A 26,562-nucleotide genomic window follows, 5' to 3' on the forward strand; every position below is an offset into this window, starting at 1 on the left:
CTGATTCACAAGACAATTGTAGGTCATATTTATTATCAGATCAGAAGGATATGCAACATGTATCAAAGCCTGCCAGCAGGGCAGTGTGAAATACCTTTCTTCAGTGGGAGTCCTCATCCCTCCTCCCACCCCCTCTACAACCAGGTGACAAATCAGCATTAGAGAGACCTGATCCACAACTGGGGAAGTGAGAGAATCACCCTGGCTGAAGAGCCTCATGTATAGTTTCTGTGGTCCCTTCAAAGGATAATTCTAATTACAAGATCACCATACTCGACAAAGGCCAAAGCTATAGTATTCCAATCAGGGGATTGGAATACTATAGTTTTCCCAGTCCAAATGCAATTTCCCAGTTTTAGTTCTCCCAGTCCAAATGCAATTTACCAATTAGAGGTCATTTTTATCATAAGCAGTGTTGCTTGCCAACATAGATGATAGGCCACCTTATGAGGTGACTAGAGGAACAGATAGGAAGTTACTTAACTAACAGTTAACCGAAGATAAAATATGTGTGCATAATAGGAAAGAGTTTTATCTTTTTTTTTTTAAATAGCTGTTTGAGGTATAATTGACGTAAAACTAACAACAGGTTTTTGTAGGATAAAATTTGGTAAATTTTAACGTGTATACATCCATGATTCCATCACCACATTCAAGATGGTAACTCCATATACATATATCAACCTTAAATATTTTCTCACACTCCTTTATAATCCTTCTCTACACTATATAACTCCTCCACCCCATCCCCAACCACTCACCTGTACTCTGCTACTATAGATTAGCTTGCATTTTCTTAAAATTTATATACAATAATACAATATATACTTTTTTGGCAGGAAGAATAAGGTCTGGCTGGAGGGTCTCACTCGATATAGAGATCCTCTGTGTCGTGACAATTAATAATAGTTCATTCTTTTTTTATTGCGAATATCATTCCATTATGAGGATGTACCATAATTTTTTGATCCATTCACTCATTTGTTGGCCATTTGAGTTGTTTTTAGTTGTGGCTACTTTTATTATTCTTAATGTTTGCATGTGCACTGTATTTACTTGAAGCAAAACACAAATAATAATATCAATACATACTCTATTTCCTACTACATTTTTTAAATAAAAAATGTTTTTACTTACAAGCATTCAGAATGTCAACAAAAACAGCTGCAACCTCTTTTTTTTTTTTTTTGCAATTACAGAGTGGTATTCAGTTAACAGAACAACAATTATTTTGTATAAGCTGCATCAGAGACAACTAAAGATGAAAACACTACCATCCCCATATATAACTAATTTATGCTGTGCACCAACAAGAACCTTCTTTGAATTTCCATGCCAATTTGCAACCCCCATACTGTACCAGGCAAGGTTAGTGGCTATTGAAAATACCACTAGGACAGGGCTCTCTAAAGATACATTCAGTAGTGTGTTAACTATACAAAAAAAGACACTGTACAATTTAAAAACAAATCTTGTTTTTTCTTTTTTCTTTTCTTCCTTTTTTTTTTTTTTTTTTTTTTTAGAGAGAGAGAGAGAGAGAGAGAGAAAGCCAGAGCAGGGGAAGGGCAGAGAGAGAGTGAGAGAGTGAAAATCCCACGCAGGCTCTGCCCTGCCAGAAATGCATGAACTTACAAACTGGGAGATCATGACCTGAGCTGAAATCAGGAGTCGGATGCTTAACTGACTGAGCCACCCAAGCGCCCCTTAAAAACAAATCTTACACAGCCTTACACCTCAAGTTTTTTCTTTAAAAGAAGTGAGCTGTGTACAGGGGGGTTAAATGCTTTATAGACAAGAAAAAACAAACTGCGCAGAACCAATGTATTCATCATCATCTTCTTCATCTTCCTCTTCTTCCTCTTCTTTTCCTTGTTTTTTTCAGACTTAAAACTCCTTTTTTTTTTAACTGCCTCAGGCTTTCCTTTGTATCCACAATATCCGCAATATCCTTTTCATATTTTTCCTTCAGTTTAGCAGCTTTCTTTCCTTGAGGCTCCTTGCCATCTGCAGCAGTGTTGTTGCACAACTCTCCAGTTTTGTTTTGTTTTGTTTTGTTTTTAACATTTATTATTTGTTTTTGAGAGTGACAGAGACAGACACAGCATGAGCAGGGGAGGGGCAGAGAGAGAGGGAGACACAGAATGTGAAGCGGGCTCCAGGCTCTGAGCTGTCAGTGCAGAGCCTGATGCAGGGCTCGAAACCACAAACCAGGAGATCACGACCCAAGCTGGAAGTCGGAAGCTTAACCAACTGAGCCACCTGGGAACCCCTCTCCCGGTTTTTTTTTTTTTAATTTATTTTGAGAGAGAGAGAGAGAATGCACGGGGGAAGGGCTGAGACAGAGATAGTCACAAGCAGGCTCCACACTGGCAGCCCAGAGCCCCCATGTGGGTCTCAATCCCAGGAATGCATGAGATCATGACCTGAACAGAAATCAAGAGTCTGACACTTGGGGCACCTGGGTGGCTCAATCAGTTAAGCATCCGGCTTCAGTTCAGGTCATGATCTCATGGTTCATGGGTTCGAACCCCACATTGGGCTCTGGGCTGACAGCTCAGAGCCTGGAGCCTGCTTTGGATTCTGTGTCTCCCTCTCTCTGCCCCTCCCCCGTTCGCACTGTCTCTCAAAAATAAATAAATGTTAAAAAAAAATAAGAATCAGACGCTTAACTGACTGAGCCCCCCAGGTGCCCCTCTCCTAGTTTCTTTGCACCCTCACCAATGGATAGGCTGGGAGGTTATCCTTTGATTTTTTTGGCTAATACTCAGAACAAAACATGGAAAAGGCTGAAGGAGCCCTCCCCCCCCCCCGCCGGTGCATTGGGATTCTTGAACTTCTCTTTTGCATCTGGCTCTCACTCGCCCCAGCACCGTCTCTATGGAGCTCAATGTACTGCAATGGCTGTGAGGTCAGGAGACTCCTACTGCATTTCTTAACTAGAATATATCTATGGGGAAAATTCCACCGCAGCAGCATGTTGATTACACTTAAGTAGGGACTGTACTGGAAGGATGGCATTTATGCTCGGTGAACTTCAGTTTCAGATGGGAGTATCTTCTTGCCCACAGGAATAACTTCGTGACAAGGATTATAGTTCTTTCCTGACCAATAAAATTCCTCCTGTCCTCCAATTAGGCTGGGCAGGAGAGGTAAGAGGAGGATGTAGCAGGGTCATCTCTGCTGGGGCTGTGACTTCTCATGGAAGCTTCCCCTGGGTCTGAAGGGAATGAAGCAGGAGCACACGTAGGGGCTGTGGCTTGCTAGGTGCCGCCTGCCAGGAAGGAGAGTGAGAACAAAGGAGCCATCAGCCTCTCACTTTTCCTTGCACCAAGAGAACCAGACATTTCTAAGGGACTTTCCTCATACAGGAACCCTGACCACCCAATGGCCTTTGCAGCCTCCCTGGCTGAGCTCCACGCAGAGGCCAGCTGCCCCCTCTGCCTGGATTACCTGAGAGACCCAGTGACCATTGCCTGCGGGCACAACTTCTGTCTCCAGTGCATCCAGCAGTGCTGGGAGGATCTCCAGCACATCCTCCCCTGTCCTGTCTGCCTCCACCACTGCCCCGACAGGAACTTCAGGAGGAACACGCAGTTATGTCATGTGACTGGTTTTGTCCGGCAGCTTCCCGGCGCCAGGAGCAAGAGGAAACTGCAAGAAGAGAAATTAAGAGTTTTCTTTAAAAAGAGAAGGGATTAACTCTTTTCACATTACAGGTTGAAGAGAAGGCTATTCAAGAAAACTGAATGAAGGGCACCTGGGTGGCTCAGTCTGTTAAGCGTCCAACTTTGGCTCACGTCATGATCTCACAGTTGGTGAGACTGAGCCCCACATCAGGGTCACTGCTGTCAGCACAGAGCCTGCTTCAGATCCTCTGTCCCTCTCTCTCTGCCCCTCCCTCACTTGCATTCTCTCAAAAATAAATAAAACATTAAAAAACACATTTAAAAAATTTTAATGTTTATTTTTGAGAGACAGAGTGTGAGTGGGGAGGGGCAGAGATAGAGGGAGACACAGAATCTGAAGCAGGCTCCAGGCTCTGAGCTGTCAGCAGCACAGAGTCTGATGCGGGACTTGAAGTCACAAACTGTGAGATCATGCCCTGAGCTGAAATCAGATGCTTAACTGACTGAGCCACCCAGGTAACTGTAGTGAGACACTGAATCTGAAGCAGGTTCCAGGCTCTGAGCTGCCAGCACAGAGCCCTGTGTGGGGTGCAAACCCACGAAATGTGAGATCATGACCTGAGCCAAAGTCGGATGCTTAAAAAAAAAGAAAAGGAAAGGAAAAGAAAGAAAGAAAGATGGGAATGCAAGCTGGTGCAGCCACTCTGGAAAACAGTATGGAGGTTCCTCAAAAAACTAAAAATAGAACTACCATACGACCCAGCAATTGTACTACTGGGCATTTATCCAGGGGATACAGGATGTGCTGTTTCAAAGGGACACATGCACCCCCATGCTTATAGCAGAACTGTCAACAATAACCAAAGTATTGAAAGAGCCAAATGTCCATCGATGTATGAATAGATAAAGAAGATGTGGTGTATATATATACAATGGAGGATTACTCAGCAATCAAAAAGAATGAAATCTTGCCATTTGCAACTACGTGGATGGAACTGGAGGGTATTAGGCTAAGTAAAACTAGTCAGTCAGAGAAAGACAAAAATCATATGACTTCACTCATATGAGGACTTTAAGAGACAAAGCAGATGAACATAAAGGAAGGGAAGCAAACATAACATAAAAATAGGGAGGTGGACAAAACAGAAGAGACTCATAAATATGGAGAACAAACTGAGGGTTACAGGAGGGTTTGTGGGAGGGGGGATGGGCTAAATGTGTAAGGGGCACTAAGGAATCTACCCCTGAAATCATTGTTGCACTATATGCTAACTAATTTGGATATGAATTTTAAAAAATAAAAAATAAAATAAAATAAAAAAGAATGTGAAAAATTCTTCAGGACAAATGAACCAATATCCTCAATAAATATATAACATTATAAAAGGTGTTGAGAGGCATATTAACCAAAAACAAAGCATGGCTCTTGATTGGATCCTGATTCAAATAACTAAAAAGACATTTTTTTTTTTAATTTTTATTTTTTTTTCAACGTTTTTTATTTATTTTTGGGACAGAGAGAGACAGAGCATGAACGGGGGAGGGGCAGAGAGAGAGGGAGACACAGAATCGGAAACAGGCTCCAGGCTCTGAGCCATCAGCCCAGAGCCTGACGCGGGGCTCGAACTCACGGACCGCGAGATCGTGACCTGGCTGAAGTCGGACGCTTAACCGACTGCGCCACCCAGGCGCCCCAGGACATTTTTTTTTTGAGAAGAAAATAGAACACAGATTAGTAGATGATATGATTATTTGTAATGTTATTTTTCATTATTTGTAACATTATTTGCAATGAAATATTACTAAGTAATGCTTTTTAAAAGTTGTTATCTATTAGAGATTTATATTGGAATATTATAGGTGAAATGATACAATACCTGCTATTTGCTTTGTAATAATCTACAGAAACATTACATAGGTTGGAGGGGGAATAGATAAAATAAGAATGGGAAATTGTTGGTAATTATTTGAGCTGGGTAGTGGGTAGGTAGGGATTCATTGTGTTATTTCAATTTTAAAATATGTTCAAATTTTTCCAAAATAAAAAGTTTTAAAAATTAAAAAAGAAAGAAAGAAAGAAAGAAAGAGAGAAAGAAAGAAAAACTGAGTGAAAACAAAAGTAAAATTTGCAGAGCATGTGACCACACTAAAAAGGCTTCTGATTGAAGTAGCAGAAAGGTGAGTTGCTCACAGGTACTGAGTGTATCTATAACAGGTGTGAAAACCTAAACACCCCAGCCTTCTTTTCATACAAATTCAAGAAAAAATATATTGGTTCTCCTGAACAATGTTTTAACCTACAGAAAATAACCTGTTTAAGGTCAATTTGACACTAGAGATTGAAACTGCTCCCCCCAGGCTTATTATCTCAGAAGACAGAAAAAGTGCAACATTAAGAGAGGTGAGAACAAACTTTCCTTACAATCCCAGCAACTTTACTGTTTTAGCAGCTGTCTTGAGTCTTCAGAGGATTGTTTCTGGCAGACATTATTTAAGTTTATTTATTTATTTTGAGAGAGAAAGAGATAGAGAGTGGGGAGAGGGCAGTGAGAGAAGGAGAGAGAATTCCAAGCAGACTCCACGCTGTCAGCATAGAGCCCAGTGAGGGGCTGGAACTCACAAACCATGAGATCATGGCCTGAGTCAAAATCAAGAGTTGGTTGGTTTACCAGCTGAGCCACCCAGGCGCCCCTCATTTTATAATTTGAATAATAGGTCTCATACCTATACTACTGAAACAATTAGAGAAAAAGCTAGGGTTTATTTCTATATTGGACTACTTCAGACCCTCTTACAATCTGTATAGTAACTCATGAATAAAGAACTACCTGATGGGAGCACCTGGGGTTCAGTCCATTAAGCATCCAACTCTCGATTCCCAGTCAGGTCATGATCTCACGGTTCATGGGTTTGATCCCCAACGTCAGGCTCTATGCTGACAGTGTGGAACCTGCTTGGGATTCTCTCTCAAAAATAAGTAAATATTTAAAAAATACATGTTTAAAGAACGACCTGGGGACCTTTGCAGGTTGACATTTTCTATTATTTATGCATGCCACTTGGGATATTAATTATATAATTACTAGTTATTGGGATGATATGATTTCAAGAATTATGGTTATTTGGGCTTTGGTTGTGTGTGTTTTTTCCTTTTTTAAAAAGTAATTCTATATTCACAGGAAATTGCAAAGATAGTGCAATTTGTTTTATTAACACCTGGAAGACAGTCATCTTTCACTGAGAAATAGTGCCTCTCTTTTACTAACTATAATGTATTACTTAGCAGGACTATTTCACGGAAACACAGCAGGAAACAAATGCAAAGTGTTTTTGTAATTCCGAAATAAAATTGTAGTTCTTGAGGCACCTGGCTGGCTCAGTTGGTAGGGCTTGAAACTCTTGATCTTGGAGTTGTGAGTTCGAGGCCCACATTGCAGGTAGAGTTTACTTAATGAAAAAAAAAATTTTTTTAATTGCAAGTGCAGGTCTTTTTCTTACATTATCTTTTCAAGTTTTCATAAATGCACTCACAGCATTTATAATTTCCTATGTATTCTCCTTTTCTAGAAATCTGCCAGTTTATTAAATCATTTATAAATTCTATGTTTTAGAAGAAGAAAAGGGCCTTTTACTTTCGGTGTTGTTAGAGATGGAGAAGCCCATTTAATGCCAGGAAGTTTTAGAGCACTTTTGTAGGAACTAGTGTTTGAGAGGGATGGTTAGAGTGGAGGAGTAAGGTGGGAAGGACACAGAGAAGGGAATGTGACCAGTGATGCTGTGACATTGGCTAAGATCCTCCAGCAAGAGCCGTGAACACTTGTCCCATGAGTAACCAGAAGTGGGCAACTCAGCTTAAACTGTCAGACATTTGAAAGGTCGGTGTAATTTGTCTTTCTTTATACAAGGTATTTACAGAAATCTATTCATTTTGCTTTTGCCTTACATTTTTGAAAGCCATGTTCATGGATAACCTCAAAACACCACATACCTGTGTAATATTACATTATGTTAAACTATCATTTTATTATTTTTTTTAACTACTGTCATTTTAGAAAATATTTACATTTATAAGCCTATATGTGTATTGTTTACAATTCTTGGTAAATAAGGGTTTTATTTTGTGCATCTGTAATTTTTGTCTATAATGTGAGGATGATGCTCAGGAGAATTTTTGAGAACCCCTCTCATTGAGGTAAGAGGACCCCTACATTGATCAGGATAATACGCTGTGCCGTGGATATCTCAACTGCTTTGCAAGACAAAACCTAGTACTTTTTTTTTAATGTTTATTTATTTTTGAGAAAGAGAGACAGAGCATGAGCTGGGGAGGGGCAGAGAGAGAGGAAGACACAGAATCCAAAGCAGGCTCTAGGCTCTGAGCGGTCAGCACAGAGCCCGATGCAGGTCTCAAACCCATGAACCGGGAGATCATGACCTGAGCCAAAGTCAGAGGCTTAACCGACTGAGCCACCCAGGTGCCCCCAAACCTAGTACTTTTCATGTAAAGTGCAATGTGGGTCAGCAGGGCACTGCTCAGTTACTCCACCCAGCAATCTAACCCCGTCAGGCATGTGATAACTCAGCACTGGGTTACTGCAACTAGAAAGAGAGAATTAAAATGGCACACTGAGGCTTAAAAGCCAACACCAGGAAGTGACACACATTTTCAATTATTCCATTTTCTAAAATTAATTGCAAGGCCCTACTTATCTGCAAAATGGCTGGAAAGAATACATTAGGGTGAGGTGAAAAGCTACCATTTGCCACAATTCTTGAATCCACTTAGATATTAGTGAAATTCACATGAATGGTGAGTGCTAGAATTAAAATGCTCCAATTAGAATTTGTAAATAGGTTAACATAGAAATTGATAATAGTTTGGGCTTAATTTGACAGCAGTTATTTAATAACTTCCCCCACATCAGAGATATTTCTTTTAAGTAAAATAAGCATAAAAACACTCTTCATTGGGAGAATTATAAAGCATTATTATTATGAAATCCTGGTTAATCATTAGAAGAATTATTAAGGGGCTCCTGGGTGGCTCAGTAGGTTGAGCGTCCAACTTCGGCTCACGTCATGATCTTGTGGTTCATGAGTTCGAGCCCCTCATCGGGCTCTGTGCTGGCAGCTCAGAGTCTGGAGCCTGCTTCAGGTTCTGTGTCTCCCTTTCTCTCTGCCCCTCCCCTGCTCATGCTCTCCTCTGCTTTCTGTCTCAAAATTAAATAACCATTTAAAAAATTGAAACAAGAAAAAGAAAAATAATTGTTAATAGTAATGTCCAAACACACGGGAACGAAAGCAAAAAAAGTCCTTTAATTGGGCAAGGCTTATGTGGATGAGGAGCGCAGGAGCTACTTAAGTGACGTTTTGCAGGCCAGGGGTAAGGTTGAGGTAAAGTTAGAAAAAAGCACACAGAGCTGGTTTCTCCTTTGCCTGGTTTTGATAGGCACAAAATCCATTCACCGTGGTTAGTGAAGTAACACAAAAACAGTTACCACAGTATATTTTTAAATGCTTATTTTGAGAGAGAGACTGTGCATGCGCAGGGGAGGGGCAGGGAGAGAGATTGAGAATCCCTAGGATGCCCAACCGACTAAGCCGCTCAGACGCCCCCAGTTACCACAGTATATTAACTGTGAGTAACTCCATAAAGTTCAATGTATATATATGGACCCAGAAGGCAGAATTTTCAGCCACAGAGGGTTACTCTCAAGTCTTGAAACCTAAAGGAATTCGTTCGCTGGGTTTCAGAATTGCCTGGGACCAGTGACCCCTAATAACTTCAGCACAAATGTGTACAGCCACAACCTTGTGTGCTTCTCCGTAGCACATAGTTTCTAACAGTGAAGCTCCTAATTTTAGCTGTTTTTGCAATCTGGATAGGCTGAGGACCTCCCAAATCATCAGGTCCTGGTTCCCTTTTTTCTGCCCTTAGTTTACCTCTTTCCTTTCTGTTTTTCCATAAAGCAGCAAGAAGAAACCAGGTCGCACCTTCAGCACCTTGCTTGGAAATCTCAGCTAAGTATCCAAGTTCATCACTTCCAAGTCCTGCTTTCTGCACAACTTTAAGACACATTCAGCTGTGTTCTCTCCTGCTGTATGACAAGAGTCAACTTCCCTCCAGTTTCAAATAACGTGTTTTCAAATCTTTTTTCTTTCTTTCTTTTTAATGTTTTATTTATTTATTTATTTTTGAGACAGAGAGAGACAGAGAATGAGCAAGCAGGGGAGGAGCAGAGAGAGAGGGAGACACAGAATCCAAAGCAGGCTCCAGGCTCTGAGCTGTCAGCACAGAACCCGAGGCCAGGCTTGAACTCACAGATTGCAAGATCATGACCTGAGCTGAAGTCGGATGCTCAACTGACTGAGCCACCCAGGCGTCCCCCCATTTTTTTTTTTAGTTTGTTTTTAAGTAATCTCCACAGCCAACATGGGGCTCGAACTCACAAGTCCGAGATCAAGAATCACACGCTCTACCAAGTGAGCCAGCCAAGCGCCCCTCCTCAAATCCTTCCAAACTCTCACTAAAGCACCTCTAAGTTTTATCTTCCCACTAACATTTCCTTATGACTATGTGTATGTATATGTATGTATATACGTATATATATATATATATGTGTGTATATATGTATATATATGTATTTATATATGTGTGTGTGTATATATATATATATATATATTTTTTTTTTTTAGTTACTCTAAAACTAAACTTGTTTGTCATAGGTTCCTTGTTGGGTTGATTAATCCCATTGTTTGTAAAATGAATTACCATACAGATTTATACCCCAGGGAAAAACAGAATCCTGATGAAACTGACTTAGACAATTGTTCCACATTGAAATTCCTAGAAGAGGTGATTTGAAGAACTGATAGCTTTGTCTCCTCTTCAAACTTCAACTCAAAGCAAGCTGCCACCAGAGTTTATCACTCAGCACTTTTTCAGTAATTTCATAAGTAGTCTGGCAGCAAAGTCGCTTGAATACTAATGAGTCTTTACTTACTTTTCTTTGCTCACTCTGTTCCTGGCAATGAGATGGCCAGGAATCAATGGTGACTCTACACCAGTTTTTTGCTTGCCAGGACTCACATGAACTTTCCACATTAAAATTCTGTGGACTTAAAGTGGGGGGCAGAAGAGGAGAAGATAAAAGCAGGGGCCCTAAGCAAGGGATGTGAGAAGGCAGTGACACAGTTGCAAACTAATCTCATGGGACTTACTGTTGGATTGATTGCTTGGGGTTAAGGAATTAGAGAATTCAAAGATGCTTCCAGGGATTTCTGCATTTGTCATTAGTCGAATGGAGGGTCCATTACTGAGCCGTGGAGATGGTTTTTCCGATGTGCCGGAGGAGGCTAGTGGTAAATCAAGTGACATTTTTTCATGTCACTTGAAATTCATGAAAATACTTCCAAAGACCCTGAGGCAGGACAGAGTGTGAGTGGCTGGAGCCAATGCAGTGGGGGAATTGCTGTTGTTCAGTCCTGTACTTCCAGCTCCTATAGTGGTGCCTGGTTACTAATAGTTGCTCAATAAATACTTGTGGTATTTTTTTAAAGTAATTTTTATGCCTAATGTGAAGCTCAAACTTATGACCCTGAGATCAAGAGTCACATGCTCTACCCACTGAGCCAGCTAGGAGCCCCTATTTGTGGTATCTGTTGAGTAATTTGTTAACTATGGAATATACTAATCTTACACACCAAAATCATGGTACATTGCATACCTTGCTAATTGATTTTGTCTTTCTGGTGTGGCTTATTAGGCCAACATCCCCTCTTCTTTACTATAAGGGTTAATTCAGCTCTCAGCTGTCATTGCAACAAAGAAACAGTGAAATCATCACTTCTCTGTCAGTCACTGCCACCTTCCATCTCCGATGTAGATCTTATTGATGGAAAGGAGAATGTATTTACCATGTGAGAAAAAAAAAATTTGCATTCATGGACCCATATAGAAACAAAATTCTTAGGAGTAATATGTAAACCTCATATGATGCACTGAGGAGGACCTGACATCACGTATTTAGTATTCCTGCCTCAAAAGCTTAACCTGAAACTAAAGAACTAATCAGACAGTCCTAACTGTCTGGGCCGTTGAGATCATTTGCAAAATAAGTGGCTTGGGTTCTTCAAAAATGTCAACATTATGAAAGATCAGGAAAGACTGAAGAACTCCTCCAGATTAAAGGATGATAGAAAGAGCAACTAAATGCAATTTATGAACCTATGTTAGGTCCTGGATCAGGAAGAAAAAAAAAATCTATACAAGGCATTATTGGGGCAACTCAGGGGCTGTCAGCACAGAGCCCCAGGCCGGGCTCGAACTCACAGACTGCAAGATCATGACCTGAGCTAAAGTCGGATGCTCAACTGACTGAGCCACTCAGGCGGCCCCTCCCCCCCCTTTTTTTTTTAAGTAATCTCCACACCCAACATGGGGCTTGAACTCACAAGTCTGAGATCAAGAGTCACACGCTCTACCAAGTGAGCCATATAAGCTTGTATATAATATATAAATACTCAATTATAATATAACCTATCATATCTCTGCTAAATTTCCTAATATGGTAACTGAATTGTGGTTAGGCGGGAGCACACCCCCATTCTTATGGCATATCTTTTGAAGTATTTAGCCTCTCAAATGGTTGACAAAAGAAAAACAAAGGTCTGTATAAACAGAGTGATAAAGAAATGGGGCAAAATAAAAAGCAGGCCCCTCTAAATGAAGGGTATACTATGCTCATTATACTCCTCACATTTCTGTGGGGGGAAATCATTGAAAATGAAAAATCTTTTAGGAAGAGTGAAAAAAAATCCGAATCTTTCCTTTAATATGGGAAACGTCCTCTTTCCAAAGACAACTGTAAAGGACAGGTAGGGTATTAGGAATTTATAATATCGGTGCATTGCTGGCTCTTCTCCTAGAAAACAACATGCAATACATCTTATTTCTTCTGGGTTCATGATTAGGTTTCTGTTTAATGACAAGCAACAGCTTGGTTTCCTTATTATCTAAAATTGTTGGTTTTCCACTTCCACTTCCACGTTGGAATATTCTATTGGTGTGCAAAATGGGTCGTTGTTTAGAAAATTGCAGTGAAATTGTTTTTGTGCCAGTTATGCGTGAATGCCATAAGTAAGCATGCATAACATTGTAATACTTTATTTTTTTAACTGGCTTGTTCAGTCAGAAGAGCATGTGACTCTTGATCTCAGAGTCACGAGTTCGAGCCCCACGTTGGATGTAGAGATTACTGAAATAAATAAATAAGCTTAAAGACAAAAGGTACAAACTTCCAGTTTTGTGATAAGTAAGTCCTGGGGATGTAATGTATAGTGTGATGACTATAGTTAACAATAGTGTATTGCATATTTGAAAGTTGCTAAATCACTAAATCGTAAAAATTCTCGTCTCACACACACACATTTGTAACTATGTGTACTGACAGATGTTGACTAAAACTTACTATGGTAGGGGCACCTTGGTGGATCAGTGGGTTGAGCATGTGACTCTTGATTTCAGCTCAGGTCATGATCCCAGGGTTATAGGATTGAGCCCTGCATTGAGCTCTGTACGAAGCATGGAGCCTGCTTAAGATTCTGTCTCTCTCTCTGCCCCTCTCCTTGGTTCATGCTCTAATATAAAAAATAAAATAAATAAAATAATAAAATAAAATAAAATAAAATAATCTTACTGTGGTAATTAGTTTGCAAATTATGTTGTCCACCTAAAACAAATACAATGTTAAATGTCAATTATATCTCCATAAAAAGAATATAAAAAGGATGCCTTATTTAAATTGTAAAAAAAAGAAAACATGCAATAATATATATAGGGTCATCTCATCCCATTTATATATATATGAAAATAATATATACAATTATTATATTATATATTATAATTAATATATAATCATATAATTAATATATGTTATAATTGTTATATATAACAATATAAGAAAATATAATAAGTATATTATATATTATATATCATTAATATTATATAATATATAACATAACATATTATACATAATAAAAGAAAATAATATATATAATTATTATATTATATATTATATATGTTATAATTAATATATAATTATATGATTGATATATTACAATTATTATTTATAAATATAAGAAAATATAATAAATACAATATATTATTATATTATATATTATATTATATATTATGTATTAATATATATAATATTAATATATACATACATATATTATATGTGTATATAATATATTATAATATTGCATATGCATACACATATGTGTATACATAATAAATTATGTGTATATATAATTAATATATTATATCATTATTAATATATATGTATTATATATTATCTATTAATATGCATGTATTATATATGTCATATATAATATCATATTATATATTATACATATAATAATTCTATATATTATATAATGTTATATATTAATTATATAATATATTATATATTTGTACATATATTATAATTAATAACATAATCATTAATAATATATTACTATATATAATAATATTATTATAAATATATATAATATGATATTTTATATATATTTTGGAGGGTGAGAAAATATATTTATATATTTAAATGTATAAATTCAAAAGATAGGGGCACCTGGCTGACTCAGTAAGAAAAGCATGGGGTCTTGATATCTGGGTTGTGAGTTTGAGCTCCACGTGAGGTCTAGAGATTACTTTAAAATAAAATCTTCAAAAATATAATAAAATAAATTTTATTATATTTTTAAATTTATTCTTTTTTAAAAAATTGTTTTTATTTTTAAATGTCTTTTTTAATGTTTATTTATTTTTGACAGAGAGAGACACAGAGCATGAGCAGGGGAGGGGCAGAGAGAGAGAGTGGGACACAGAATCCCAAGCAGGCTCCAGGCCCCAAGCTGTCAGCACAGAGCCTGACTCGAACTCACAGACCGCGAGATCATGACCTGAGCCGAAGTCGGAGGCTCAACCGACTGAGCCACCCAGGAGCCCAAAAATATTTCTCTCTCTCTTTTTTTTTAAAATGTTTTATTTGGGGCGCCTGGGTGGCGCAGTCGGTTAAGCGTCCGACTTCAGCCAGGTCACAATCTCAGGGTCCGTGAGTTCGAGCCCCGAGTCGGGCTCTGGCCTGATGGCTTAGAGCCTGGAGCCTGTTTCTGATTCTGTGTCTCCCTCTCTCTCTGCCCCTCCCCCGTTCATGCTCTGTCTCTCTCTGTCCCAAAAATAAATAAACGTGGAAAAAAAAAAAAAATTAAAAAAAAAAAAAAAAAAAGCAGCACCTCTCAGGATTGCCACATGGGCCCAGCTCTCCATCTTTAAAAAATAAATAAATAAATAAATAAAATGTTTTATTTATTTTTGAGAAAGAGAGAAAGACAGACTGTGAGCGGGGGAGGGGCAGAAAGAGAGGAAGGCACAGAATCCGAAGCAGCCTCCAGGGTCTGAGCCGAAAAAAATTATTTTTAATGTTTATTTACTTTTGAGAGAGAGAGAAAGAGTGTGAGTTGGGGAGGGGCAGAGAGAGAGAGGGCGACACAGAATCCCAAGGAGGCTCCAGGCTCTGAGCTGTCAGCACAGAGCCTGAGGCAGGGTTTGAACTCACAAACTGGGAGTTCATGACCTGAGCCAAAGACAGGCTCTTAGCTGACCGAGTCACCCAGGTGCGCCTTTTTAAATTTATTCTTGAGAGACAGAGAGCAGACATGCATGTGTGTGCGTGGGGGAGGGGCAGAGAGCGAGGGAAACGGATTCCCAAGCAGGATCCAGTCTCCGAGCTTTCAGCACAGAGCCTTAGGTGGGGCTCTAACTCACAAACCGTGAGATCATGACCTGAGCTGAAGTCACGAATAAGATGCTTAACCGACTGAGCCCCCCAAGTGCCCCCTGTTATTATTTTTTAAGGTTTTATTTTTAAGCAATCTCTACACCGCATAGGGCTGGAACCCACAACCCTGAGATCAAGCGTCGCATGCGCCACTGACTGAGCTAGCCAGACACCCCTAAGCCTGTTACTTGTTTTTACAGTACAAAACGTATAATATATTGGACTTTATTACCGAGAAATCCCCTGTGTTTGGTTGTCTATGATATACCAGTACTTACCAATAACAGCGTTTCATTTGAAGTGACTGATTTAATCATTTTTCCTCGTTTAACAGCAGAATATTATCTAACCACAAGCAGTGAATTCCTGCTGATTTATAATGTACAGAATACTGTGTTCGTGTGAATAAAACTATGTATTTTCCCTACAAAATCATTTTACAAGCACTTCCTATTAATTTCCCATACTAACCCTTGGAACACTGACATGAGAGACCCATTAAAATTGTAATGCCTGTGTGGGGTAGTGATGGAGTGAGTGCTAAGACCTTCAGAGAGGGCCCAGGTCTCTGGAGGCAAGAGACAGGGGCAGGGTGTAGGCTGTAATGTAACGTCGGTCTCACGCTCCTTGGGGAGGAAGTGAGCCAGGGGGTTGCACCCAAAGGCGTCTTCATCGCCCACGTGTGGGGATCAGGATACAGGGTGGCTGTGCTTTTGGGTTCTGAGTAGGACTTGCCTGGGCTGTAACCCCTCTCCATCTCTTAAACTCTCAGGTCCTCAGTTTCCCCATCTCTAAACTGGGGGCCAGAACTGCTGTGAGGGTTGTGTGAGATGAAGAAGCGTGGTTAGCCTGAGCGGAGGCACATGCCATTTAATTTGCATCCCAGGCCGCGCCTCTTCGAGCACCAAGAATTCCCAGAGCGGGTCCTTTCCCTGCCTCCGCCTCACGATCACCATGGGGGACCTCAATCGCTGTGTGGAGAAAGCCCCTAAGACTCCATCTACATTAGGTGAGGGCCTGTCACCCACCACGCAGCAGAGACCCATGACCTTCAGGACGTACTCCCCCGGGAACCTGTGACTGACGTGGTAGGTAGAGGTGCTGGCCTCGGAACTCGGCGTGCGGCCCGCAAAAGGAGAGTTTGGTTGTTGACTTCAACAACCTGAGGAATTACAGACAGAGGGACTGATGGGCCTGGCTTTCTCACCGGGGGCTCCAGCTAATGAAAAAGGAGGTTTTGGCACCACGAGCTTCCGGGGCACAGGCTCAGCCCCTGAGGGTTCTCAGGAGCTGCAGACCTGAGACCTGCTGCCTGCAGAAAGCTCCACAACCCCTCGTCCTGCACAGCGCTTCACACTGTGAAGGGGCCAACCCTTGGTCCTGGGGACCTGGCAAGGGAACGAACAGTCCTCATTTAAAGTTTCAGATTTCAGTTTCCTCATCAGCAAAAATGGGATTCAATGGCACTGAGAGGATCAAGGGAGGATTTCAAAGGTACAAATGAGATTATGCATATTAACACAGTGCCGGCCCATCCGGTCTGACCCAATCACAGGAGATCCCTTCCCCACCAAGCAGCTTTTTTGAATACCCTCATCCCCAGCCTGGCTCTGCCCCGCCCCCCGTGGGGGAGGAGCCACCAGCCTTTGGTGGGCCGGGACCTAGTAGCTCCACCCTCCTCGTGGGGTATATATGCAGAGGTAATACTCGGATGGCGCATTGGCTTCAGGCGTCCCTCAAGGAGACGGAGACGTATCTCGACAAGCCTTTACAAACCCTTTACAGACCCGTCCAGAGTCGCCTGCTCCAGGTAAGCGGGGAGTTAAGCTGATATGGGGGCATGGGGACGGGGCTGGAGAGTAGTAAGAGCTGGAGTCCCCTGACCTCCTCTGTGCAGGGCCAGAAATCACACTTTGCAAGGGAACCTAATCTCTTGTTTGGCTTCTCTTAAAACACATCTCGTTTCTTAGGGTTTCCAGTTTTTCATTGAGCCTCATCCTACATCCCCTAAATGCTTGCTAACAATACAGATACTCGCTTCCTGTCCTGTCCTATCCCATCCTAGAGGTCAAAAAACAGAGACTAATATCTGTGTACAAAGTTCCCAGAGGTGCTGGTCTGAAGTCGCGTGTGGAATCCCTTCCAGGATCTCAGTGAGGGGTGGTTTGTGTGTAGGTGGGGAATGGAGGGATGAGAGCTATGGGGCCAGGATCCCTGGTATTCAGGTCTTGTATAAACTTGATCTTCCTCAATCTAACCATTTGCTTGCTACAGATGCTCAGAGAGTATAATCACTCTTGGGTGCCCGTTTGGAGGTTTTAGCAGGGGAGAACAGCTACTGGTATACCCTTGACTGGAGAATGGTCCTCCTCTATTGGGGAAGGTCATCCTCTTAGACCGAGAGGGCAACTTCAGGAGGGACACTCATGGAGTGGTGAAGGAGGAAGGGGACCCCCACCTAGCCAGCCCGATCAGCCAATCAACCCCACCAATCAATGGGGTGATGGATGTTGCAGCCAGATCACCCTCATATCCAGAGTATAAGTACTCTTCCACTTCAAAGTCATTCAGTTTTTAAGGGAGACCTGGAAGCCTGGCCAATTTTAGTCATTCAACAGCTTTAACCAAGGACTGAGGAGATACTTGGAGATACAGTCGTGGTGGGGATAACATGGAGGTTATGGTTCTGTGGGGAATGCAGATCTCCAGAATCTGTTTAAATTTACAAGTCACATAGTTAAAGGGTAAATTCATGATGCTGTCTTTACTGTTCTGTGACATTGTCTTAGGAGAGATGACCCATGAACAAGTCAGGAAGGTTGGATCACAAGAGGAAGTGACCAATGAATGGAGAGCTGGTGGCAGCACAGCCGACAACTAAGGGATCTGTGTGTGCAAAGGTGCTGGGGCCACAAGGAATTCAACCTGCTAGAAAAGGGAGGGCAGGTGACAGCTACAGGAAGTTTGGTGCTAGGAGAAGCTGGAGCTGAGGGAGGAATGTGGCCCTCCAGGTGGGAGCAGCAGTCCTGTGGGAGAAGGTCTTGATTAGATCCGTGTGCGTGAAGACCAGATGGGTGGAGGGTCTAGTGGGTGCTGATGGACTCAGCAGTTAGACATGAGTGTGGACATATCCAGAAGGATGAGGTGTAGCTTTGGTGTAGACGGTTAGTGGTGACAACAGAAAGCATGTTCTTTGATGATAGGGTCCTGAGTATGGAAAGATCAGAGTATTATTAATTACCATTGGGCACCTTTTTTTTTTTTTTAATGTTTATTTATTTTGAGAGAGAGACAGAGAGTGTAAGCAGGGACAGAGAGACATAGAATCCAAAGCAAGCTCCAGGCTCTGAGCTGTGAGCACAGAGCCCAATGTGGGACTCAAACTCATGAACTGTGAGATCAGGACCTGAGCCAAAGTCAGATGCTCAACCAACTGCACCACCCAGGTGTCCCTGCAAAAGTTTTCTAAAGTGGTTTTACCAACTTACAGGCTCATAATTTGTGTATGAATGTTTTTATAATAGCACATATCACCAAGACTGTATATCTTAACACTTTGAAATTCATTTTGGGGTCCCTGGCGATCAAGCAAAGATTGTCTTAAACCTATCAGCACTGGAGGTGATTAAATCAATGGACGTTTTAAGGGGGTATGCCATTCATGACTATTTTAGTATATAACACTTCACTGATACCAATTTAAAGTTTAGAGTATTTGCCAGGACACATCCTCTATGGGGTGCCCTTAACTCCACATTTCCCCCGCAATCCTGAGAGTTGGCTTCAGCCTGGTAGCCTGCATTTCAATGTTTATTTATTTATTTACTTCCTTATTTATTTTGACAGAGAGATAGAGAGAGTAGGGGAGGGGCAGAGAGAGAGGGAGACACAGTCTGAAGCATAACCTGTATTCCAGAATCAGTAACTGCATCTAAGGGAAAAATCCATGCCCTCTTCTGGGGATCTTGTTCCTACCAATCATCACTAGTTGGTAGTTCATCAGTGACTTTGGAGGGTCGTTGTGTATACATGTGTGTGTTTCTTACTATTTTCTCACATTGATTTCCTGATCTCCAATTTCATTCTGTGCATTTTGTCAAAATCACAGCTTTCTGACTTGGCAGGGTCCTCAGAGTAAATCTAATCCAGTCCAAACCACTTATGTACACAGTTTGTTGTATCCTGCAACTGAGAAGCTTAAGTGAAAAGTAAGTTTTGACATACTATGAGCTCAGTGGTGTGGTTTAAGAAACATCTGTGGTTTAAACCAAAATATACCAGGTTCCTTTATTGTATCTTTGATGATATTGAAATGATTGAAATTGGGATATTTATCCTTATTTACTTGATTCTCTTAGAGATGAGCATGTTATATACTTCCTCCAGATCCCCCAGATAATAAGGGGAAATCCCACCCTGGGTGGAGGCTCAATTTTCAAAGCTTTTAACTTTCTGCAGTCCCATGCAGCCCCTCTGTGGTTGATGTGGGTGTAGATGGAATCCTGGGGGTGGAGAGAAGAATTGATGGCTGCCTCAAATGTGGCAGTGGGCAAGGCCACCAAACAAATGGTAATTTTTGTTACATGAAACAATGTTTTCTCATCTCTAGGGACGAATCGGCACTTTTTTTTTCAATATATGAAATTTATTGTCAAATTGGTTTCCATACAACACCCAGTGCTCATCCCAACAGGTGCCCTCCTCAATACCCATCACCCACCCTACCCTCCCTCCCACCCCCCATCAACCCTCAGTTTGTTCTCAGTTTTTAAGAGTCTCTTATGCTTTGGCTCTCTCCCACGAATCGGCACTTTAAAGTTGTGTCTGCCTTCTGCCCAAGAGAATTGCTGACCTTGGCTTCACATCCCCTGGGCTGCCGAGGACAGCTGGCTGCCCAGCTCATCTGTGATCACCTGCAGGTGGTGAACAGAGCTCCTCTGGGCATCTACGACTGCACCTGAGGCCAGTGGCCTCCTGGGACAGCAAGGCTGCCCTCCTTTGACAAAAGGACATCCAGGACAGGAAAGGACAGTAAAATCTGAGGGTGTGCCTGCCTCTCACGGGAGGAATCCTGCAGGGCACCACCTCCAGAAGAGCCACGTCGGTCCAGAAAGACGTTTATCTCGGCCCAATGGCAGCGTCGTCAGCCCTGGCAGGACTCCAGGCACAAGCCAACTGCCCCATCTGTCTGGACTACCTGAGAGACCCCGTCACCACCGAATGTGGGCACAACTTCTGTCGCTGCTGCATCCGGCAATCCTGGGCTGATCTCAGCGACAGCTTCCCTTGCCCCGTCTGCCGCCACCCAGGCCGAGAGAGGCACTTGAGGAGCAACGCCCAGCTGGGAAGGGTGATCGACGTCGCCAAGCTCCTCCACATCAGCAGGAGCAAGAGGGCGAGGCAGGATGAGAGGCATCTGTGTGAGAAGCACAACCGGGTCCTGACCCTCTTCTGTGAGGAGGACCTACAGGTGTTGTGTCCCGCGTGCGTGCGGCCCCCTGACCACCGGGGCCACCGGGTGAGGCCCGCGGAGGAGGCCGCCTCCCAGCACAGGCAAAGGCTCGGCAGTTACGTGGAGCCCCTGAAGAGGCAGCTGGCAGTCGTGCGGCAGCTGGTAGCCACCCAAGACAGGAGACTCTTAGAGCTGGGAGAGCAGGTGCAATGCCAGAGACAGAAGTTAGCCTCTGAGTTTGAGCACCTGAACCAGTGTGTAGACCGGCAGCAAGAGGCAGTTCTGTCGAGGCTGGCCGAAGAGGAGAAGGACATTCAGCAGAAACTCTGTGCAAACATAACGGCGTTTTCAGACCACGTTTCCACCCTCCGAGGTCTCCTGAAGGAGGTGGCCGAGAGGAGTGTGATGTCAGACGTGAAACTGCTGACGGACCTGGGGGGTGTCTGTGGCCGGTGTGAGCACCAGGAGCCCCCAGCTCTCTACTCTTTCCAGTTAAGGAAAGAAGGCTGCAGTCTCCCCCCACAGTACTTGGCTCTGCAGAAGATCATACAGAGGTTCCGACGAGAAGTTACCCTGGATCCTGAAACAGCACATCCTCATCTGCTTGTGTCTGAGGATAGGACGTCTGTGACATTCGTGAGGGAAAGGCCAAGCGTCCCTCAGCATCCAAAGAGACTTCTGACGGATCCCGTCGTCCTGGGTTCCGAGGGCTTCAACGGGGGCCGACACTACTGGGAGGTGCAGCTGGGTGACAAGAGCGAGTGGGCCGTGGGGGTCTGTGAGGACCCCCTCTCCTGGAAGGGACGGCAGCCCCTGTCAGGACAGAACAGACGCTGGACAGTTCAGCTGCAGGATGGTGCCTATGTGGCACAAGGGGCTGTTCCTGTCACTCTTGTGTTGAAGGAACAGCCCAGAGGGGTGGGCGTTTATCTGGACTGTGAGTTGGGGGAGATTTCCTTTTACAGTTTGAACGACAGGTCTCACATCCATTCGTTCACCGATGCGTTTTCTGAAGTACTAAAGCCTTACTTCTGTGTGGGGCGGGACCCTAAACCTCTTACCATCTGTGCGGTAAGGGATCTTGAAGGATGAATTGAGAGTGGGCTTCATTCTCTTTCTGTAATTTATGGACAGTACTTAGAATATTGGACAAGTATTAGTAAATCTGGTACCAAGGGTTTTTTTTTTTTTTAAATACTTTTATGACTTCAACACATTTTTTAATTTTGTTTTCTCTCTCTCTCTTTTTTCCACTTTGTTTCAATAGCAACAGAGATGTGGGAACTAACAGAGATGTGGAGATTAACTGTTTCTGGAATTCTAAGATCAGAGTGTATACATTGTAATTTTACAGCTCCAATAGATTTTTTGTATATGTATATTTACATATATTCCAAATTTTGTATACATTTATTATGTGGTGCTATACATAAGTACCTTTTATATTCCAGGCAGGAGAGAAGATAAAATTATAGGGAGATGACACTCAGTGGGTCTGTCTTGTTTCTGCATGGGAATTAGGAACTGATTGCTCCAAATTATACGTTCAGGGATGTTTTTATGGGGAACAGCCTTGGAAGATAGAGATGGTGTCTCTATCCAGACTTTTAGGACTCACTCCTCTCTCCCCCTTTTCCCTATACCTGGGAAAGCTGAAGAGAAAGCCCAAGTGCTCCATCCTTAGGTGCAGGTGGGAAGTTCAAACCAAGCAAGCCCCTCATAGTGCCAGAACCTTCACATCAGTGCCATCCAGTAACCACCATAAGAAACCCCTAAGCTAATCTCCTTGCATTGCACCCTCAAGTCATATTGGACCTACTCGGGTAACCATCATGCTGTTCTCCCCTAAACCTAATTATATGAGTAATAAACTTCTTCAAATCTTTCTGCTGTGTGTGGCATCATCAGTCCCAACAGTGAACAGAATTTTGGTTGAGGGTCTACTCTGACTATACAACTTGGTGTTAACATTGGGTGTTCTGAGCAGACTTTGGGAGATGTTGAGTGACACCTTCAGGGAATTTTCTCCACTGTTTCTTTGGTGCTGCTGCCAAAGCAATCATGCACTTTGAGCATTTATGCTTTTACTTGCAGATCAGCCCACCTTTAATGTTGTCTCTTCCAAGGAAAGGCTCTAGAGTCTAAGTCAAAAAGAAAGAAGGAAGGAAAAACTGGATTTAGGGAAAGGAACCAAAACACTAGAACAGAGGTTCATTCATAATTTGACCTAATTGACAAATCAAGAGTTAGTTACTACAAGAATCTACAGAAGAAAAAGAATAAAAGGGTGAGATTCTATTTTGTGCTTCCTTAACTTAGATGCTGATTTAGTGGGATCCCACTAAATTCAGACATGGAACCCCCTATAACATTAGTGATGTTACTGAACATAAAATAGACATCAAAGAGGTATGTCTCATCTTAGCTGTCAGAACAGTTGCCTGGCCTAAATTCCCTGTGGTCACAGCACACATTTTCCTAAAATGCCCAAGAGGAGGCAAAGATGAGATAATCCAGGGAGTAATAAATTAAAATTAAATCAAATCACTGGCACTTACAAATTGGCTTTATAGAATGGACCCTAATAAATGCCCCCACCCATAGTTAAAATAGACAATATGACTAAATGTTAGTTAAAACTGCATTCAAGAACTGAAATACATTATTGAAGATCTATGTAGAGTAGACGTTATCCCTACTGCTTCTCTGTTTAACGGGGAAACTGCCTGTCTTAACTTAAAGAATGGATGGCATCTCACTACAACCTTAATGCTGTGGTCCCACCCAGTGTTGTCATAATTGCTGATTCCATCCAATCGACAACTGGTAAATACCTGGCTGTTACACATTTGGCCAATATATTAGGTTCAGGGTTTATTTCAACAGCTTCCCAGCCATAACTTTCACCTCCAAAGGGATTTCATATACCTCTATCCGGCAATTCTAGGTTACTCAACAGCTTTGCCTTGACATACAACTTTGAGGGCAAGATTTTTACTACATTCAACTTTCTCTAAGGTTATGATTTACACTTATGACATACCCTCCTGAGATCTGTTGGACTACAACCTTGGTTAATCTCCTGAAAGTTACTTGTAACTGAGGTCACCTCTATCCCTGATGTTGCCAAGACGTAGCTATTGACCCTCTCAAAATGCACAACGTGAAAACAAGCCCAACATCTTTTAGGCCTTTTTAGGTTCTGGAGGCAACTTATTCCTCATTTATAAATTTTGCTTAAGGCCATTTTTATTGTTACTTGCAAATCAGCCCACCTTTAAGGAGGCTACTTCCAAAGAAGGCTGTAGAATCTGTCTACATAGGAATGTATTAGGCATTCCTATTAGTGCCCCCAGAAACTCCTGTCATGCTTCCTGGAGACTCTGGAGCAGTGTGATAGCCATAAGTTGCCCCTGGGCTCTCGATGCAGGATGCTTAGTTATATGCTGTAAACCACTGTTAGGCGCATTCAGATGATCTAGCTTTATGATGGTGTGAAAGCGATACACAGTCAATAGAAATTGTAGTTTAAGTTTTGAATTTTGATCTTTTCCTGGGCTAGCAACATGTGGTCTGACACTCTCTCCTGATGCTGGGCAGCAGCCACAAGCTGCAGCTCCCAGTCAGCCACGTGACCATGAGGATAAGAAAGCAATACATTTATAACCATTCTGTTTTTTGGCGCACCTGGGTGGCTCAGTTGGTTAAGCGTCTGACTCCTGATTTTGGCTCTGGTCATGATCTCACTGTCCATGGGATCAAGCCAACAGTGCGGAGCCTACTTGGGATTCTCTCTCTACCTCCCTCCCTGCTCCTCCTCTGCTCATGCTCTCTTAAAATAAATAAACATTAAAAAAAAAATTCTGGTTTTCACTTTCAGTACAGTATTCAACGAGATATTCTTTTTTTAAAGAACTTTTTAAAAATTTTATTTTATTTTATCATTTTTTTAATTGTATTTGGTGAGATAGCATGAGTGAGCGAGGGGCAGAGAGAGAGAATCCCACCAGGGACAGAGAGAAAGAGAAAGAGAGGGGCTTGAGCTCATCACCTGAAGCAGGGCTTGAGCTCACCCAATTCAGGGCTCAAACTCATGAGCCGTGAGATCATGACCTGAGCTGAAGTCTGATGCTTAACTGACTGCGCCACTCAGGTGCCCCTGCAATGAGATATCCAACACTTTATTATAAAATAGGCTTTGTAATCTATAAAAGAGATGATTTTGTCATCTATAAAATAGATGACTTTGCCGAATTGTAGGCTAATATAAGTGTTCTGAGCATATTTAACATAGACTAGACTAAGCTGTGGTGTTTGGTAGGTTATTTTACAGTAGTATTACTTACAATATTTTCCATTTTTGATGGGTTTATTGAAAAATGACCCCATTGTGAGTCAAGGAAGCTTCATGCTGAGACCTCCTGGAAATAGAGGCTCTCACAGGCCCTGAACCTAAGCCTTCAATACCCACCTGCCCAATATGCCTTGAATCATGGGTGCAGCACCCCACTCATCCAGCATAGCTACTGAGGCCTTGATACAGGATGAGCTGGACTTGGGCCCTCCGGCATATGCCCCCTGCCCTCCCCATTCTAAATCTGTTGCCATATGCTAGGAAGAAGGTACATGTAAGTGCATGGTTTGTTTATGTTTTTCAACTATCACAAGGCAGTCGGTTTCCATCCCTCTTTTTCTATAATTATCTATGTATTAGTCTGTTTGGGCTACTGTAACAAAATACTATAGACAGGATGGCTGAAACAATAAAACCTTATTCTCTCACAGTTCTTTATTTTCTCACATGACTCTGACCGCAGCAATCCATAACATTTTATCATTCCCGTTTCTCATGGGGAACGCGAGGGTATCTATTCTAAAACCTATGAAATTCTAAGTAAAACCTCTTATATGAATAAAAGAGTACACTACTCGTTCTTCAAAATCTATCATAAATATAATCTATCACATTTGGCTTTGCATTGGATAAGCAGTAAATGTTTAAAAAAAGAAAAAGGTAACCCAGTCTATGTAGGTGGATGTGAAAAGTCTCTAGATATAAATGTGCAGAACATAGCACATTCATATTGCAAAAATAAATAAGATTTTCTGCTCTTTCATATGTGTATATAAATCGATGTTTCTGCAAAGATATAGGAGAAACTTAAGAATGGTAATACTTGAGATGTGTTAGGAACCATGGTGGTCTGGGATAAGAGAACAATTTTGCTTTTTAGTGTTTTATTTTATTCAATTTTTTTATTTTAGAAGAGAGAATGCGTGCAAGTGGGGGAGAAGGTCAGAGGGAGAGAGAAAGAGAGAGAATCTTAAGCAGGCTCCATGCTCAGCACAAAACATGACATAGGGCTCGATCCCATGACCCTGGATCATGACCTGAGCTGAAATCAAGAGTTGGATGCTCAACTGACTGAGCCCAGGCACCTCTTATTTTATTTTTTTTAAGGTAGGCTTCATGCCCAGCACGGAGACCAGTGCAGGGCTTGAACTCACAACACTGAGATCAAGACCTGAGCTGAGATCAAGAGTCAGATGCTTAACTGACCGAACCGCCCAGATGCCCTGAGAGCAATTTGTTTTTTGGCATATTCTATTTAACAAGTAATTGTTTTTACTAAATTCATCTATA

General features: G+C 41.9%; 1 protein-coding gene and 1 long non-coding RNA gene across 2 annotated transcripts; both read left to right on the forward strand.

Moving 5' to 3' along the window:
• Window positions 1-1,748: 1,748 nt before the first annotated feature.
• On the forward strand, window positions 1,749-6,866 carry LOC125163353 (uncharacterized). Its single transcript, XR_007151419.1, has 3 exons — window positions 1,749-1,871; window positions 3,870-3,876; window positions 6,854-6,866. It is a non-coding gene; the product is annotated as an uncharacterized LOC125163353 (long non-coding RNA).
• A 13,731-nt stretch (window positions 6,867-20,597) lies between these two features.
• On the forward strand, window positions 20,598-22,010 carry LOC125164770 (tripartite motif-containing protein 75-like). Its single transcript, XM_047857580.1, has one exon. The coding sequence runs from the start codon at window positions 20,598-20,600 to the stop codon at window positions 22,008-22,010; it is 1,413 nt and encodes a 470-aa protein (XP_047713536.1).
• Window positions 22,011-26,562: the final 4,552 nt, after the last annotated feature.

Source organism: Prionailurus viverrinus, chromosome B1 (assembly GCF_022837055.1).
Source record: "Prionailurus viverrinus isolate Anna chromosome B1, UM_Priviv_1.0, whole genome shotgun sequence".
NCBI lineage: Eukaryota > Metazoa > Chordata > Mammalia > Carnivora > Felidae > Prionailurus > Prionailurus viverrinus.